The sequence below is a fragment of the Rhyacophila brunnea genome, unplaced genomic scaffold, assembly GCF_057557595.1.
Source record: "Rhyacophila brunnea isolate RB1 unplaced genomic scaffold, BYU_Rbru_1.0 scaffold_8, whole genome shotgun sequence".
In the NCBI taxonomy this organism is placed as follows: domain Eukaryota; kingdom Metazoa; phylum Arthropoda; class Insecta; order Trichoptera; family Rhyacophilidae; genus Rhyacophila; species Rhyacophila brunnea.
This window is the reverse complement of record NW_028233350.1, coordinates 6170486-6190952: the sequence shown is the minus strand read 5'-3', so window position 1 is coordinate 6190952 and position 20467 is coordinate 6170486. Positions and strand designations below refer to the sequence as shown.

Below are 20467 nucleotides of genomic sequence, written 5' to 3'. Positions count from 1 at the left end.
TTAGAGAAAAATAAATAAAATTTTAATATTAAACATAACCTTACAATAATATTATGTAGGTAATAATAAGATGGGATCCGTTGATATATTCACATTTTATATATTTTTTAATTGTAGGTTAATCTTTGATTTTAATTTAAAATATTTTTCTTTTAATGTTTTAATATACATATTGACCAATTAAAACACTCTAAAATGTAAATTATAAATAAATTGACTCAAATTGGATGCTTTGTATTTTTCCGCCGGGTATAAAATATTTATTATATTATGTATTTTAATAAAAATATACTCGTAGTGATCCGTTTGTTTCAGGTATCGGACTTTGACGATGAGGAGTATCCTGACGAAGTGGAGTACTTCCTGCTGGCCGGAAAACTGCCGCCTTGTGTTACCGATCGAGAGCTTTTCACGGACACGAAACGTCATCTTTTCCTGCCTGATGGAAAACTCAGGGTAAGATTTTTCCTTTATGGCTTAGACGACTTATGAAAATAACATGTCATTATCTTAATATGCATAGTTCCGAGTCCAGTAGAGAAGGGTGCAGGTAGGCTGTTAAGATCCGCCACAAATAGTGCACATTAAATTTTGTCAGTCATACGTATTTGTTTTCATTGAAATAAGTCTACAATTTTATGTTGGTTAATTTTAAAATTTAATTAAGCCCTACGAAAACCAAGCCATAATAAATAATGGTAAAAAATACTCGTCTATCTATAAAATATCTAAAATTATGCAATTAAATCATACATAACATTGGATATTTTATAGAGAGAATAATATTTTTATCTATTATAGTTTGGTTTAGGCAGGGCTTAATGAATTTATAAAAAATAACCAACAATATGTGTAATATTAGGTATTCTTAATCCGACAAATACAAATAAGTATGAATGAAAAAGTGTGCACAATTTTGTCGTATCGCTAAAAATATACCAAAACTATTATGGTTTGGTTAGGCAGAGTTTAATTGATTTAAAAAAAAGTAGTCTTAGTTCAATAAAACAAATAAGTATGACTAACAAAGTTTAATGTGCACTATTTATGGCGGATCTTAACAGCCTACCTCCACCCTTCGCTACCGGTTTCCACCAAGATATATCATTCTGTTCGTGTACAATGACACCCAGTGGTTTTCTGGGATGAAGCGAGCTTCCGGACATCTCCAGACAGTTCTCATTTATCCTATGCACACGATACTTTTGAATCACGTGAAAATAGATAATTATTTCTTTGTTATTTTTAACTTGGACAATAACTAGAAAAAAAGCTATAAGTATAACCAATCAGTCAGTTCAATTCCGAAGTAATTATGAAAAATGTACCTATTTTATTGTATGTATTTGACTTTCTACAACACTATATGTGAATATTTTACCGGATTTGTTGTTGTTGCTACAATAACATGCTCAGCGTTGGTCAAAATGGAGCTTTTATGGTATATTCAGAGCATAACCCTGGACATTCCTTAAACGTTTTAGATAATCTATTTATATAATTTTGATGCTTTATTATCCTTTATATTTATTTTAAACATTTGATGACTGCATCAAGTATTTTTGTTACATAAAATAGTATTCTTTTAAACCTCTCTCTCTAATGTTTTAGAATATAGTCATATTTCAGTAGGGGAGCAAGGGGGAATTGGAGCCTACTAAGGAAATTGTTGAAAAAAAGTAACAAATGTTCTAATCGTTTATTATTAAGACTTGAAATGAGTCCTTTGGTTACATAGTAATAATATTACTGCAATTTCCACTCAAAAATTCTATAACTAAGGTACAAAAAAAACGTTTTCCCAAAAAACACATTTGGCTTCAATTACCCCACATGTAGGGTAATGAGAGCCAAAAATTTACCAAATATGTAATGGGAGCTTCATATTTTAATATGCTTACAAACACTTATACACATTATAACAGACATAGATACAATAAAATGTTAAATATTTACTAATGTAATTCAACAAAAATATGCTCTAGTACTAAAAATATCAAAAGAATCAAAACGTCATGTTATGGAACTAAGCAAAAAACACAAATATAATCTTTCTGGTTTTGGAGGGCATTTTCCAACGAAGTCACCGTCCAACCAACCTTTAAAGTCGTCAGCTTTCTATTTCTGGGCATCCATCTGGAACAATTAAAATCTTGTCTACTAGTAAAAGAGGTGTGAAATTTATATAGGGGTAATGGGAGCCACCTAGGCTCCAATTACCCGAATGTCAACCACTTTGAAGGTTGATAAATAACGTAACCAAACCATTTTAAACCTTGATTCCGAAACTACTAAACAAAAATACATGTATCTGGCTATACAATGGACACAAAATATGATGAAATAAGTAAAATTTTAAGTACTTACGTTGATGTTTATGTATTGTAAATTGATATAAGCACCTAGCCCAAAACACACTTCCACTCGCCACGCGCGTGCACGTGCCACTAAGCAGCCGACAGCGATCGACGGGCTTAGCCGACGATTGACAAAAATGTTTTGGTTATTTTCGAGTCATTTTAGTGTTAGATAGTACCTGTTTTGCAGTCGCTCCCATTACCCGCAAGCTCCCATTACCCCTTGCTCCCCTACATCTATGTGCAGTGGTGTTAGGATTTTTTACATTTATTAATTTTTAAACGCATATACAAAGCCAATAGTTAAATTTAATGTTAAAATAATATAGTGACATATTTACGATAAAAAAATATATTTTATAATCTTTGTGATCCCAAATTTGACAAGAATTAGGCATTTTATTATTCAAAAAATTGGCACGATTAACACATTTCAAGATAATTCTAAAGATACTGAAGAAGCTACGTCTTTGACCATTAAAATGTAATAAACATCATACGAATTGCTTTATAACAATTATTGACCTAAGAATAAGGTAGTATTTTTTTGAAATACGCCATTTTTATTGGCATTTCCCAGTGGTTAAGCTACAACATACGGCCGTAGCCATTAATTGACAAACGATAAATGAAGTAGGGAGTAAGATCATGGTAACGCGCGTGTTTGAACATGTACGCTCTCTGCCTGCGCACGGTCGTAAAGACCAATTCGTTTTGCATTTGGTTGACGTTACCCCGGATTCACATAGTTCATTTCACCTATTTTAGTGTTTTAGTATTTGGTATTTGCCTTTCAGTCGCCAGATCAAGACGCGTTTTTTACTATATACTCATCTCATGTACATTCACTGCATATTGTAATGAGATAATTAATAATAATAATGTGTGTTTCATTGTTTCGACGCGTGACGCCGCCACCTTTGAATTGTACCGACCATGTACCGACTTCCATGTCGAAGCAGTTGGACGTGTTCTGAATAATATGTACTCCGAAACTCTCGTCCGCATTCGCGATGTGATTTTTTTGTAATTTATACGGTGTTAGTCAGTTCACCAAAACCAAGCAAAAGCACCCCTCTCTCCTGCGATTCCTACCGTTTTTGTTCGGAGAAAAAGGGTGGTTAATATTATGTAATACCACCAGTATCACTCGGCGCTGCCCGGGAGTGGAATGGTATAATATTTGAAAATAAAAATTACATATTCAATTTATTATTGTAAAACTGTCCCGGGGTGCAACGAGTTCAATCTGAAATTAGAGACCCCGACCACGCACTCCGGCTCTGATGCCGCTAAATACAATTATTGTCCGTGAGTGAAGTATTCCGATCTAATGTGGCAGCACTGCGTCGCCCGCTCCAACCCGCCGATTAACAATTCTAATAACACAATTATTTGCATCTAACTTTGCCATTTGACCTCTGATCGAGTTGAAATAAACGCCAATATTTTTTTAAATGTACACATTCCAGCGCCATTTTCAATAAAAAATGGTGGTTGCATAATTAATTTCCGCGTTTCAAGGCCCTGTACGCGGCGGCTTTTTTCCTCAAACCGTAAAAACCGTAAAACTGTCCCCGGGGTGCAACGGGTAAAATCTGAAATTCGAGACCCGATCACGCACTCCGGCTTGTTGGCCTCCGTCTACTGTCCAAATTTTGTCGAAATCCGACTGCGCGTGTGGATTTGTATAAAGAAAAACCGAAAGACGGTTCAAACAAACATCCAAACATAATAATATTATTCTACAAATTATTATAGTATAGATATAATAAAAGCGTACGAATATGCAGGAACGTGCCAAGCGTTCGAAACACTCGGGCGGAAGGATTATGGGGGCGGCAAAAATCTGAAAAAATACATTTTGATATGATTTTATTCAATTGCATATATCGAATCTTGTGACGAAATATTTGAAGTTTAATATGTATACATTGCCTACTGCCAAAGGGCGACACTTACCACACGCAGCCAGTCGAAGAGTAAAATGACTGAATATACAAATATTGTGTGCAAAGATACCGAAAAGCCTTCTTTTAAAGTGTCAATAGGATCATAGCATTATGAATAAAGCGTTTCTGCACACATATAATTTGTTGTATTACAGGGAACCAAATAACGAACTGAGTAGGAAGGTACAAGATTTTAAGAAAACCTCTTGAACAAAAAAAAAAATCCGCCTGCGGGGCAATTATTTTTGATCTCATAAAGTATATTATTCACAAATTCTGCTAGATTCGGTTATTTTAAATCGATACTTGTTATAATACAAGATGTTATATGGTAGCTGAAATAATAGGCCATATTTTTCTAAAATATGAATATTTTGATGCAGATACTATTTTATATTTCGGAAATTTTTGGCTTGCACCTAGGCGGTAGCCACCCTTCGCGCGGCCTTACGAATGTGTATAAAAAACACAATGTTTCATAGTGTCTACAGGGGTTCAAAAACTTTTTCGTCAAAGTGACAATTTTGAAATTAAAAATATTTGGCGGGCCGCCCTTTCTTTTATAAATATTTTCTGTTTTTAAAAAACAAGGCAATTTTTTTTAATTGTTTTTCACCATGAGAATTTATGCAATTGTTTGTTTGAAACTAAATCCTGCAATCTAGGCTCAAATTTTGTGGTGTGAATACGCAAACAGATGCGATATGGGTGTCTGTTATTTTTGATTAATAATTAATGCTCATTGTGGAAAATGTTTTTTCACAAATATAGGTAGGTACTTCCAAATAAAAAAGCCGTTTGATGAGCATATTTAAATATATTTGGATATACCTCACGGGAATCTGTGGAATTCAATTACAGTCTTATCACGATAAGATGCTTTTGCTTCCACGTACTCTTGTAAATCTATTAATTCAAATTGCGTATTTTACGGGCATTTAATTTTTAATATTCGATATGAAGAATAAAAAATAATACAGATTTAACATAAATCTCGCGGGACACACTTTGTGAACCCCTGGTCTAAAGCATTATAAAGATGTCATACTCAGATTTGTAATTAAGTATACTACGAGTACTATGCCTTTATGATTCATATTGCATTTTAATTGCGAGGCCCTACTAGCATTTGTCTGTTCCTACTGTATTACTCGAACACATTATAAGACGGTCTAAATGAATTGTTAAGTAGTGATCTAAGACAGTATTCTTCAACCTTTTAACACCCGCGGCCCGGTGAACACAGGAGAAATATTTCGCGGACCGGTACCAGTCAGAAACAATAACCATTATAGATAGAATTTTATTTATTGAATATTATGTTAAAAATTACAACTTTTGATTTAATGCGACATCTGCTTCTGCTGCTTTGTAAGAAAATTTAATAAACGTGGTTGCAGCATTATTTCTGAGAGACGAAACGCTGCATTAACATCCATTTGATTTCTCTGTTTGGTTTATACTACTGACATAGATGAAAAAGTCTTTTCACTCCATTAGGAAGTTAAAAAAAAATACCAATATTCTGATAGCTTTATAACTCAGAAATGGATATTATTTATCAAGGAATATTCAAAATTGAGACAATCATTGCATTTTATGTCTGTATACCAGAGTGACATCAGAAGACAACTCGATCAGCTTATCTTTCTCTTGAGGATCAAGTGCGCATGATTTAATATATTCCAAAAAGAGATTATTAATCCAGATGTTAGAGGTCCACCTTTACGTAGAATGTAGATCTTAATTTTCAGAGAAATATTTATTAACTTTCAGCGAACGCTTTTAAATGTTGGATTATAATATTGAATATGACTATCTGGTTAATATCAGCAGCGTTCAAAAATTCTCCCAACATTTCATCTAGTGCAAATTCCGAGAATCGTGTAGCGATTTAGTTGTTGATACTATCAACTACTATGAATACTAACACTTGATAGCATGGTGAAAGCTTTCGCGGACCGGTAATAAATGCATGCGAACCGGCGCCGGTCCGCGGACCATCGGTTAAAGAATACTGATCTAAGATATTTACTCATCGGAATTGAATATGGCGATCAAACAACATTTTAAACATGTTGAAGGTAACATTATTTTGTGTGGGCGACTGATGATTGTTTTTAGCAAGGCTCAGCGGTTAGGTGCGGGTAGAGGGCCGCGTCTACTCGAGTGTCATACTGACGTACGTGTCTAAAGACACTGACTGTATATTCATAGACATGGAACGGTTGAGTTGATGGTCGCGCTCTTAGAACCAATCGTTGTCCATCTCATTGATTTGAAAAAGAATAATAGTTACATTAAAATCGAACTAGTCTATTTCTTCGGTGATAACATTACAAAAGATGCCAACCAGCTGCTAAAAATGAGGAACTGGAAAAGACGTACAGAGGACCGTTCCGGCTGTAGGACGGCGGTGGAGGAGGCCAGGGCTCGACTTGAGCTGTAGCGCCATCGAAGAAGAAGTCTATTTCTTCATTCTGTATGCCTTTTCCATATTTCTCGTGGACTAAGGCACGGATGATCGCAACTGTTTAATCATATATATTTAATCATATTAACTATAAAGAGCATACATTATTTTGAAAACACTTACTACTACTAAGTAACTAATAGAAAAAATCATTTTGAAAAAAATAAGACATCCCGCAGGAATCGAATCTGCATCTCTCGGATTTCGCACTCACGCACATAGATCACTATGCTAAAGGTACCATACTTAATTACGATAAATTTTAAGTAATGGCTCTTATAATACTCTCTGAAGCGCTTTCTAAATTACTTTTTACGCTGGCCGTTGATTGTTTTGGTAGGGCGCAAGTCGTGTCCTATCGGTGATTTTGAAGGTTGCAACACACAATATTGCACGTCTATAATAATATATGTGGTTTATTTTCATAGAACACACGCATTCAAAACCCTGCGTCAAAATGTAGTGTAGTGGGGTCGGAATTCTATTTATTAATCTGTTCTGTGGTCCACAATCTCGGCCTTCATTGTTGGCAATAATTTTATTGTATATTGCGATTTAATGATTTCTTTACAAGGCAAGGAAAATCTATTTCACTTGTAATAAAGGTAGAATGTTGGAGCATCGAAATGGTACAATATAGTGGTATTCACGGAACATATTAAACGACAAGTTCACCGGAATTTGATATAATTTTTTGTCTGACTCGGACTTGATTTTTCAGATAATATATTGTTTGCGAACAGAAAATGCGCAGAAACTTTTTTGTTCTGTTTTTTATTATTATTCTAGAAATAAAATTTGAACAATCATTAAATCTATATTAGTCGAGGACCGGCTGCATCCGTTGAGCTTGAGACAGTGATGGAAAACTAATGGAAACCTATATGTTCTTGAATTTTCTGAGTTTTAATTTATTTAATCAAATTTAAATAAAGACTATGGTTTACTTTATTTAATGGTATTGTTTGAGTTGATATATGTACTAAATTTTTTTTTCAAATGACTCGGTTGATCATTTTGAATATAATAACATCGAGAATAATTAAATTACGATAATAAATATAATATAGTATTATAAATATATATTTTAAAATGTAATACCTAAAATTACTGTGTTACTTTCTTAAATGCCAAAACTAACTAAAGTAAACTGACAAAATTACCTTACAAACGCTATGATTAAAATAGCTAAAACTGATTTCTCATTACAAATGTATTGTATTAGTGTTACCAGACCAAAACATATACATATTTACACGGGATGAGTCATTTTTTACAACAAACAATCATAAGATCCTTTAAGTCCCAAAGACTACGATGGGCGGGACATGTGGAGAGAATGCCTGAATCATGACGAAGTGGCTACCCCAACGGAAGAGACCCAGAGGCCGTCCAAGAAGGAGATGGGCTGACGCCGTAGAAGAGGACTGGCTTCATATAGAGAAAGACCCGGTAACTGGAGAAGTGTGGCGAGAGACCGGAGCGAGTGGAGCGCGGTTGTGGAGGAGGCCAAATCCCACCCCTGGATGTAGCGCCGTGGAAGAAGAATCATTGTTTACAAACAATTATTATAATACAAAGTCGTAAATAATAGTACGTGAGTAAATAACCACAACGCAGGGCTCGAAATGGAACGGACCGCACTGGAGCGCCGTTCCGGTTCACGAAATCCCAAAAATTATCGCTCCGTCTCGAGGAAAAAATAATTTGGTCCATATAACAAAAAATCGAACACCTATATTTATAAATTGGAAAACTACGTTAATATTTTTGGAAAATTATAGAGCGCTACGGTTCGTAAAATTTTCCATTTCGAACGCTGCCACCTCGCCATCAACATCAGCGCATCTATTCTATACAAAAGACTGCTATCAAAAACAACCATCGATAGCTGCTGATAGCAGTCTTGTGTATAGAATAAATACGCAGGATGCCACTTCATTTATTTATTTAGGTACAAAAACTTCTTAATTATATGGAGTTTTTTTTTGCTTATGTTTCCAAACTCGACAAAAACTAAAAAAAAGCTAAAAACGTTTTGGAAGCACTATTTCCACAAAAATATTGCGTCCTTCATTTTGCTTCAACACCAAAAAAGCTTTGGAAAATATCACTGTCTTGACCAGTTTTATATCGCACTACGTAAAACATTTTCATATTTACTTCAAACCTGTCATCGCTATCTTTGCGATATATATTTAGCGATTTTCCAAACTTCCAGTGCTTGTAATGCAAGAGCAAAGATAATCATAATACATTAAGACGGTGCATCAGTGAAACGGCAAATAATTTTCAACTATAGGTGCGACGAAATTTTCATTCGGAAAGTGAACGTCGACGTGTGAATACGTCTATTTGTTTCGTGATGGCGACGGGGGTATTAATTCTTAAATCATGTAAAGATCACTAAAAACGTTACCGATTTACTTGAAAAAGAAAACATGTCAATGCATATATTATTATTGTTACTAATATAACAATAAACAGAACATTAAATTGACGCATGTTGGATTTATATGACAAATTATATTTCGTTTGGCATGCATCATTTGCACCCGTGACCCACAATCCGCACATCGCCTAGCCACGATCTTTTAGACCATGCCTCAACTGAGGTATAGCCTTAACAATACTGTTGTCGAGTGGTTAAGTATTATTAATATTATATTATGCAATGAAGTCTTCAAGCAAGATATTTGTTCCGCAAGAATTCTATTGTTTACGTTTACATTAATAGGTTTAACTTGTTTTTAATATACTCAATAAAAACTTGACATAAACAGAATTAAAAACACGCCAAGTTAGCCAGTGATGGAAAACTTTCTATAATAATTGAAAAACATTAAAATACCTATATCGTCACCTTACTATTAAGACCTCGTAAGTCCTATATTATAGAAAAATGAAGTTTGTTCGACAAAATTTAAATAAAAAACATTCAAAATCATAATATCAAAACCTCGGTTCTCTAGACTGGTATGCTGTCCATTTATCGACAAATTTTAAAAACTCGTACGTCTCGTGGTTTCAAACATGGAATTAAAACCTCGTATTTCACAACCAGTGTTAGCAGATTCATCGATTGGAGAGGTGCTTAAAATATTGTTTGTATTACGTTTTTTCATTCCTCTCAACATTCTTCTCAAACAGACTTACGAGGTTTTAATAGTAAGGTGACGATATACATACTAAAACATGGTCATTTATATTATGTTGTGGATTTCAATTTTCTCATCTATGTAATTGCATAACGTGCTTGATAATAGTCGCGAACATATTAAATGCCAAACAAGATTTGACGAAAGAATCTATTGAGCTAGACAATGCGAAAAAGTTTCAAGGCAATTTTTTTAAATTATTATTCTCAGCTGGACGGACTCAGTAGCTCGGTGTTTTCCTGTTTCGTTGTGCTATGTGTATAAGATACCTTTCTTTTATCTTGACCTCCAACATTTAAAGTCGCAACACTTTGACAGGCTTCAGTAATAGGAATCTTTGTTTTGGTCGTTTTTTTGTGATTCACAGAAAAACGGCTTTGGACGCGTTGCATGGCAACATTGGCAACTCATAAATAACACTACAGAGTGGCCGTAAAAGTATAATGGAAAATTGATATAAAATAATTGCTTTTCTTCAGCGCCGTCTAGATTGAAGAGAACTGCGTGTCATGTGGAAGCAACATGAGACATGCTCTAGATGTTAGAGAGAGCAAGCTGGGTTCAAAAGAGGCTATAGAACGATGGACCACATCCAAGTCGTCGAAGAAGTTATAGAACGGTATCAAGAATACAGACTGCCACTATACCTTGGTTTCATTGATTATGAGAAGGCACTTGATTCAATAAAAAAAATCTTCTATTATAGACGCCCTTAGCAACCAAGGAATTTCCAGACGCTACATAAACATATTGAACAGTATATACAGTGATGCCACAGCATTCGTGAAACTCCACAAACGGTCGTGTAAATTCCCCATTAACAAAGGTGTCCGGCAAGGTGATACCATTTCACCTAAACTATTCACCGCTACTCTTGAGGACTTATTTAGGAAACTTGATTGGGAGGAAAAAGGTGTTTCAATTAATGGGGAGCACCTTAATCACCTGCACTTTGCAGATGATATTGTTATACTTTCACAAGACCTCCAAGGTAGAATGCAAGAACTCGCGGATGTCAGTCAAACGGTCGGCCTAAAGATAAACGTCTCAAAGACAAAAGTGATGAGGAACTGTTTTTCGGACCCTGCATCGTATTGATGGCACCCAACTCAAGCAAGTCAGCAGCTACGTCTATCTCGGACAGCAGGTGTCCATAGACGGAAGCATGCACGATGAAATTGCTAGAAGAACAAAGCCAGGATGGAGTGCTTTCGGACGTCTGAATAGTATCTTCAAGAGTGGCCTACCATTGTGTCTTAAGCGTAGAGTGTTCGACCAATGTGTGCTACCCGTGCTCACGTATGGCTGCGAGACGTGGACCCTCAACACGAGAGATGTCCAAAGGCTAAGAGTCGCACGGCGATGCATAGAGAGGTGTATGTTGGGCATCACGCGAAAGGACCGTAAGAGAAACGAATGGGTTAGAAAGCAGACAGGAGTACGCGATGTAATAGACGTTGCCAAACAGCTGAAATGGAGATGGGCGGGGCACATTGCTCGCTGAAAGGACGGCCGCTGGACAAATGCCGTCATCCAGTGGTACCCAAGGGGCACTAAACGGCTACAGGGTCGCCCTAAAAGCCGCTGGATTGACGAACTGGTAAAGTTCGACGGAAATACGTGGCAGCGAACGACACAGGACCGAGAGAGTTGGAAGAAGCTTGGGGAGGCCTTCATCCAGCAGTGGATTGACCCCGGCTGATGATGATGACTTCAGCTGCAGCATGGTCTAAAAAGAACGTGCCTACGCGACGCGCAGATTGTGCAAACGACGCGTGACGAACAAAACATAATTTGTCATAGAAATTCAACATGCGTCCATTTAATGTTATGTTTATTGTTATATTAGTAATAATAATAATATATTCATTGACATGTTTTCTTTTTCGAGTAAATGCGTAACGTTTTTTAGTCATCTTTACACGATTTATGAATATATTCCTCAGACGCCATCATAAAACAAATTGACGTCCTCACAGCTCGACTATCGCTCTCTGATTGGCAACGAGTGCGAAATTACGTCCCACCTATTGTTGAAAATTATTTCCCGTTTCACTGAAGTATGATTTTATAGCTAGGCTGGAATACTTTTGGTCGCCTGAATAATGTCTTCAAAAGTGACCTCCCACTGTGCCTAAAGTGTTCAACCAGTGTGTGCTTCCCAGTATCACATATGCGTGTGAAACATGGACACTAAGTAAAAAAGGGATCCAGAAACTTAGAGTAGCACAACGTGGTATGGAGAGGTGCATGCTGAGCATAACGCGAAAGGACGAAAAGAGGTATGAGTGGATAAGGAGACAAACAAAAGGGTTTGCGATATAATATAGTTCGCAAAAAACCTCAAATGGAAATGGGCTGGACACATAGCTCGAAGAAGGGACAATCTTTGGACAAATTTAATCATCCAGTGGTATCCTAGAGGTACAAAACGTCAGCAAGGTAGACCTAGCCCGCTGGATCGATGAAATGATAAAATGCGGAAGTACGTGGCAACGCAATTCACAGGACCGAGAGAAGTGGAATCAGCTTGGAGAGGCCTTCATCCAGCAGTGGATAGATTCAGGCTGATGATGATGATTATAATAGTTTAATTATGTGATAAACCTAATTTGTGAACTGAACAATAATAATTTATAGGCCATCCCTAGAAAATATTCGTGTACTTAGAAACTCTATGCCATTTCAATTCTGGCCTTTTAAATTGCGATTCGCATTTTTGCAGTACAGATCCTTATTTTATACAACATACAATATAAAATTATTAATTCATTTAACGCATACGCGACGTATTCTTGACATGTGTTTAAATTTATCCCGTATTCTACCTTACTCAAGATTGGTCGCCTGCTTCTCTTTACCCGTTAGGTATTTCAGCGGGTCTATTCTATACACAAGGCGACTATCGGCTGCTAAAGTAATAAAGTGATAGTATTTATTACATATTTGTATTGAGATATTATAATTGTTAAAATAAGTTAACCGTCTAAACGGTCAAAAATTTATGTCTCGCTCTAAATTTTATCACAGTCAAGAGAGGTGCTAAGTGACCGAATGGTGCAATAAGTGCTAATACTTTGATACAAACTTACCCTAAGTTTGATAATATTTATCAAACTATCAATAATTTATGAGTTCCCTGGAACTAACCCTACATCGGAAAAGAGACAAATATTTTTGATATCCATAATCATAATTTATATTATCATTGTACTATAAGGGGTATTTTGAGATGTTATGTTTATATGTAACATTTATATGTCACGCCGGACATTCTAATTTTCAAAACAAATTACCTAATTAATGAAAAAAAAACTGTCATTGGTTGCAAGCGGAAGAGGCGAGCTAAATTTAAAATTTCACAAATTAGTTCTTCTTAGGCATTCTAATCATAATAGGTAATATTCCATAATATTAAATTTACTTCCAAAGATCACGTTTCCTCAAATAGGTAGAAGTACCGCGCAGATAGTATAAGGTATTTATATTATTCATGGCTCAAAATGGAACGCCATTCCGGTTCATACAATTCCCAAGACTATCCGTCTCGTGGAAAAAAAATATTTGACCGTCTGAGCTAGATAGGCCATATAACAAAAAAAATCTACCACTTATTTTTACAAAATACATTTATAAAATTAAAAAATCATGTTAATATTTTCGTAAGATTATCAAGCGATCCTGTTCGTAAAATTTTCCATTTCGAGCGCTGCTATTAATATAATGATATCATTATAAAATGAGTTATTAATTAATTGGGTAGAATAGTGTTTTCCTACTCAAACTGTACCACGAATTAATGTGGCATGTAATAATAAAATGCTAGTATCGCGTGATGTCTTCTAAATTATAATAGATTTATAAATTCATATTTATAAAAATCTGTTTGATGATATCAAAAAAATTTCATTGACTGAATAACGGGAGTCTATTTAAAAAAATATATATTTTGCGCTAGACGTTATTAGTTTGGTAGGTATATTTTATATTTAAATTTGGTTGCATGTGAGTTTAAAATAAAAAAAGCTTAAAGATAATATAGTTTTTAGTGACTCGCGTCTGTCAAAGTACGATCATGTTGGCATACAATCGAATATTGTTTATCTGCAGCCTGATAATCAACAGAATTAAAAAAAATGTTTCAAAACCATCAAGTAGATTTTTACAACGTTTTTATTATCTCGTATTCTTATTTGTCCGGTGATTCTTTGTCCGGCACAAATCTTTCAATCGATTTTTAACTAACTTCCCGACTAGCTAGACATTTGAAACTTTTAGAATATATCAAAACACGATGCCAATGCATTCTTTTAATACTTTTAGCCATCTTTAAGTAGAATTGAATTCATTTTCAGTTAATTCTGTTTTGTATGAAAAGTTATTTCGACACCATTATTGGTTGCTAGGGGTCTGGGGTCCTAGCAACTACATTATTAATATATACCTACGCGCGTTACTATGGAAATCAATATGACATGTCAAAATGACATTTCAGTATTATTTCGATCAAGTACATTTTTTTTGATCGTTCAAGCTAGTCAAGTCAAGTTTATATGATTCAACAGAAAATTCAAAAACGTGGTATATAAAAAGTTCTTTTTATCTCGTAATTATTATTATTGAAAATACATAATTTTCATATTAGAAAAACTCAGAAAGTAGGATTCGAACCACAAAACAGAGTAATAAATGGAATTCAGATATGTTATACCTTAATACACTACATTTTGAGGCAGGGTTTTGAATGTGTGAGTATCCTATGAAAAGGAGACACACATTATATACGTGCAATAGTGTGTGTTGTAACCTTCAAATACACCAACATTGAATGAGTGACAGTGCATAAGCCGAGAGCAGTTGTCAGAACGAAGGACAAGCTAAGAGTGACGTATTGTTTCGAGATCGGTTGCCTGTTACTCCCAGTGTTGCCATATTTTCAAAGTTGAATTATAGTACAGAGCCTCCAAAATTATAGTATTTGGGGAAAAAATATAGTACGCGTTGTCATCTGTTGAAAATGTATAGGTTTTTTGTTTCTCAGAAAAAAATAACGGAGAATTTGAGAAACTCCGAGACCCCTTTTTATTTAGGTACCTACCTCTTACCACCAAAAATGCTTACCGAAGAATTCAATAAATTTTATTTTAAGCCAAAGTCAAGTGTTTTTTGACGTTTTTCGAGCAATTTTTTTCCAAGTTCTCCAAATCTTCTTATATTGCGAAATTATAGTACTTTGCACCAATTTATCGAACGGAAATATCGAAATTTTAGTACTTTTTACATATTTTTTCCGATATTCAAAATAATAGTATTTTGGGCGTACTATACTTGTTTTATATTGTACATAGTACGCGGACCAAAATTATAGTTTAAATACTATAATTATAGTACGGTTGGCAACACTGGTTACTCCACACCTCTTAGATATTTCGTTTTCCAAATTTATTTATGATGTCCTTGCATTTGAAAAATGAAAATATACATTACAGTGATACCCCGAAGTCACGCGATAGGTGGGTGGGGGAAAATCGCTTAAGTCGAATTCGCGTAAGTCAGGATACAACTTTACATATATATACATATACAATAAGGACTAACAAAAACACTAGTTTAGAAGAAAAATATGAAATATAATAAAAATATTGCAGTTCTTTGTACATATTAATACACTCGAACTCGGTTATTACGATCTCGGATGTAATGAGGAAACATTCGTTGACATTTTGGTTTATGATTTTCTCCATAAATTTATTCACTGTTATAATGAGCAACTTATCGGATATACTGAGCTAAAATACTGTGTCGATCGTTTTAAAATTTTTCGACCCTAAGCAGTAAAATCCGATCGGATAGGATGCCGCCGGGGACGGATTACGTTTATGACACTAGTTAAGTGTCTAAGTACCTACCTAATTGTTGTTTTTGCCAACAATAATGAAAACGTATCCACGCATATGGTGGAAAAATCCAAGGTCTGTGAAATCCGTAGGTACCTACCAGCGTTCATTACAATGAACAACTTCTTTTGTAGTTTATGAAGGCCATGCTTGTTTCGGGGATTTTTACGATCGCATTCAGATTTTTTATTTTCGATTATTTTTCGACTTTTGTGACCGCTCATTTAAAAATACCTATTCTCTGATATACCGAGTACCGCTTATAACGAGCAAATTCGGTCGGTCCCATCTTCCTCGTAATTACAAAGTTCGACTAATACAAAATAAAAAAAATAAATGAGTTACGTAAAAAAGTTATCTTGCTGTCGATGGCTTCATAAAATCTAACAAATTCGTCTGACAATATAATGCCTTCTTTTTTTCACGCAAAATTTCTCGTAGCAAAATACAATTTTTTATTAATTACTTTGTAGCTTTAACGCGTTCTTAGTTGGAGTCTATGTTTTTTAAATTTTTAAGCCTTTTTAATTGAGCTGAGACTTTATGTCAAGCTTTCAATTGTCTTGCACTTTCTGGTGGAACTGGGTCTGAAGTGTCGGATAAATAACCGCGTAACTCCGAGTTTGCGTAAGTCGGGGTATTACTGTACTATTTCTGTTCCATGGTGGAGGATGTGGGGATATGCAGGGAACTAGGGATTCCAATCCCGGGATCCCGAGCTATTTTCGATACCTATAAATCCCGGGATTAATAAACATAATCCCGAAACTTTCGGGATAGATTTTTTATATCAATCTTTATGGAAAATAAAATAAAAACGAAAATATAACAGAAAAAATACTTCTAATAACAAATAACTACATTAGAAATAAACTGAGAATGAAGAATTTTAATGAAGTTTGACTTATACGTGTAAGTTGCCGATTCATTTTATTTTTTCACATAAATTAATAAAAATGAGAAAGATTGGAAAAAACAATACTTCGCACTATTAACGAAGTAATTCTGCCGTGGTCTCATACGTTTTACGGCAGTTTCATATTTGGCTGACTAATTAGATTTATGAAGCGGAAAGGCCATAAGTACACCATGATTTGCTTTACAATTTTAAAACTCGCTAACCCATTCATTAAGTCTTTACTATCAGAAACAGCAATCTCATATTAAATTCACATTATTATTTATATTACAATATTATTTACTCCATTAAACTTATGTATTTCTAAGATCGAACGTATACAATATTAACAATAAATGTCTTAAAAAGTATAAATTATACTAGATTTATTTTTGACCGATTTTATCAATGTTATTTGTAGGTATAAAAATTTTATATTAACAGTGAAAAAAAATGTCAATCCCGGGATTGTCAAATTGTAATCCCGAAATCCCGGGATCAGAATTTTGGCTCGGGATTGGATTCCCTACAAGGAACATAGCATTTTCCCGTACTCTGCAGCCATACATTTAAATGTATTCAATCCTGTATAAATGGGGAAATGTTAACTAGAAGTGAATTTCTGTACTAAATTCTAATTATTGAGTTATTTGAAAGATGTCGGTGATTCTGTGTACTGTAATCTCGTGAAACTTAGTACACTTATGTGTGATTTAATAATCAATATTTTCCTGTATTTTTCCATGAATAATCAATATCACCAACACATAAAATCAGTCCGCAGTTGCAGATCGACTGTTACCTAGGGCTAGTCCTAGCAAATGCAAGGCCCGATTGGATAATGACGTGGTCGAGGCCCCTAGGTATGGGTTACGAATATTTTCCGGTTTTACAGTTTTGGGTTTATTTTTAATAGTGCGAATAGTTTACTTTAAACAACTTTTCTTAAATCTTCATTATTAACATGTTTTTATTAGCTCGTATTCTTGTTTGTCCTGTACAGATTTTTTCTTGTTTGTCTAAGATTTTTAACTAACTTACCGACTAGCTAGACATTTGAGAAACTTTTAGAATATATCAGAACACGACGGGAATGCATTTTTTAATACTAAGAATTGAATTCATTTCCAGTTAATTCTGTTTTGTATGTTCGTATAAAAAAATCGTTAAAAGTAATATTTAATACTCATTATTATTGGTTTCTAAGTGGGTCCTAGCAACAAAATTATTAATATATACGTGCGTTACTATGGAAATCAATATGAAATGTCAAAATGACATTTCAGTACCAAGTTTTTTCAGTGTCAAGTTTACATGATTCAACAGAAAATTTTAAAACGTTGTATATAAAAAGTTCTTTTTATCTTATAATTACTTATATTTTATATCCATATTACAATAATTTACTGGATACTACGTCGTTTTCGATTTTCCCAGAATTTCAGTAATTAATTTGAGGACATCCAAAGATACTTAGGCCGCGAGGCCCGATTGGGTCCATTCGGTTCAATCGCCCTAAGATCGGGCCTGTTAATACCATTATATTAAATAATACAAAATTCAATAACTACAATAAATTAATATACAATATACATATAGGCATATATAGAGAGTTTTGAATGAAGCGCTATTGCATATTGCATTAGTGCATAATTCGATGAAAGATTATAATATGTGAGTAATATTAATTTTGTAAACATTGCTCAACTTACAGAGTTATGTCGTCCACTAGAATTTAAAATATATAGGTATGCATAGGGAATGCAATACCGGTATTTAAAAACCGGTATTCAATTATTTATCGATACCGAAATACCGATTTAAAAAATCCAAAATACCGATATTTCCGGTAGGTATAAAGAAAGCATATGCGTATATGTTTTTCAAAAATGAATATTGTCTATTAAATTTAGTGTAGCTATAAGTTTTAAGCTGCCAAAACGCAAATATATTGACTGAAACCAACAAAAGTTAAATAAAATGAAAATAAATTCCCTCAAATATACGAAGGTATAGAATTGTCGCGATGAATTGACATATTTCGTTAAAAAAAACATTCGTGGCAAATATATCCAATTATTCTATAACTATTGATCCAACGTTGATAGTACATCTAACAAATATTGAATTTCAGAGAGATTTTTCTGTACCCAGACTTAAAGTATTTGTTAAAATTAGCAGTTCTAAATTAATATTATGATCTATACATATTTATAAATGTAGGTAGGTACTTTAGGTTGCCATAAGATAGTGTTTCAAATCGATTTTAATAATTATATTTATTGATAGGTAGGTACTTCTTTCTTTCTATAATATATTTTGCCGAATACCGGTATTGATATATTTATACGGTATTGCAATCCATAGGTATGCAGAAAGATGCAGACATTTAATTCAAAATACAATAATATAACAGGTTATGCACTAGGTACTGATGTCTCGCTATGAATCTGATTATCTATTAAGGTCTCATATTGAAATTGAATAGCGAAGTAAAGCAATGAAAAATAATGGTGCAGTAATCTTAGAATGTATACATAGTTTGGGAAAACAATGGAATGAAAATATACAACGAAAACAAATTTACAAATTTTGCTTCTGACTAAAGATATTGAAAAAAAACCTTCTTCTATGTAGATGTAAACTAAAGAATATGTGAAAGTGAAACGAAAAATGAAATATTATAATCCACTGTTTAGATTAGCTATGCTACATGAGTTCATTATTGAAGATAACTTCACACTTGTATTATAAATATTATAATGAAGTAATTTATTAATTTGCATATATGTAGGGCGTATGAAAAGACAATCCGCCACAGTGAGTAAATAAGTACATTTGAATAAAATATACATATCGGTGTAATATACAGAATAACAATAAAAGTGTACATAATATAATTTATTTATAATATACCATTATTTTCTTTTATTCAACGAATAAGGCCCGTTTCCGACGGGACACCCGTGTCGCGCTCGATATAATATAGGAGGCCATTGTATTTGAATAAACGGGCCATTGTATTATGTTTATCAACGCCCCAGAGCTAATGAGTCAACGGATAATTTCGCGTTATAAATTAGAACATAAAAATGGCTGCTGTAATAAAATGAAGTGCTTCGGCGGCTTGAGAATGTAGCGGCCGACGGAAAAGTGTACCGGACACGCGTTGACTCATTAGATCTCGGGCGTTCATAAACATAATACTTAGGGCTCTTTAATCGAATACAAAGGCCTCCTTATTATATACTAGCGCGACACCGGTGTCCCGTCTGAAACGGTCCTAATTCACAAGATTTTGAGAATGTAACATTCCATATATTAAATACCTATCTTCTTCGGCCATATCCGCCCCTTAGTCAGAGCATATGGACACCACGCGGCGCCTCCAAGAATCCCTGTCCCTCGCCAGTCTTCTTGCTTCGTTCCAGGTCAAACCAGCATCCTGTAGCTCCGCCGTATACACTCTATATATAGTATTTAGCGGCCTTCCAGGACGCCGGAATTCGGTCGGCTTGAAGAACAGGCAAGCCAGGTTGAGGTTCTCTTCTGGCATCCGCAGTACGTGGCCGAGCCAGGTCCAAGGTCGCCTTTTCACTCTCACTTTCACTCTCACTTTCACTCTCAGCGTAATGAGAGGCTGCTTGGTGAGTTCCCTTATATCCTTGTTGCTCCTAAACATTTGTTATCGAAGCTCAGTATGAGCTCTCTCTGAGCCTTCGTAAGGTGTTC

General features: G+C 34.5%; 1 protein-coding gene across 1 annotated transcript in view; it reads left to right on the top strand.

The window, feature by feature from the left end:
- The window catches only part of LOC147063852 (putative G protein-coupled receptor Mth-like 1), a 134245-nt gene that overhangs the window by 22046 nt on the left and 91732 nt on the right, over positions 1-20467 (top strand). The window contains exon 2 of the mRNA XM_085958943.1: positions 316-456. Coding sequence (XP_085815069.1) covers positions 316-456 — 141 coding nt within the window. The remainder of the gene's footprint in view (positions 1-315; positions 457-20467) is intronic.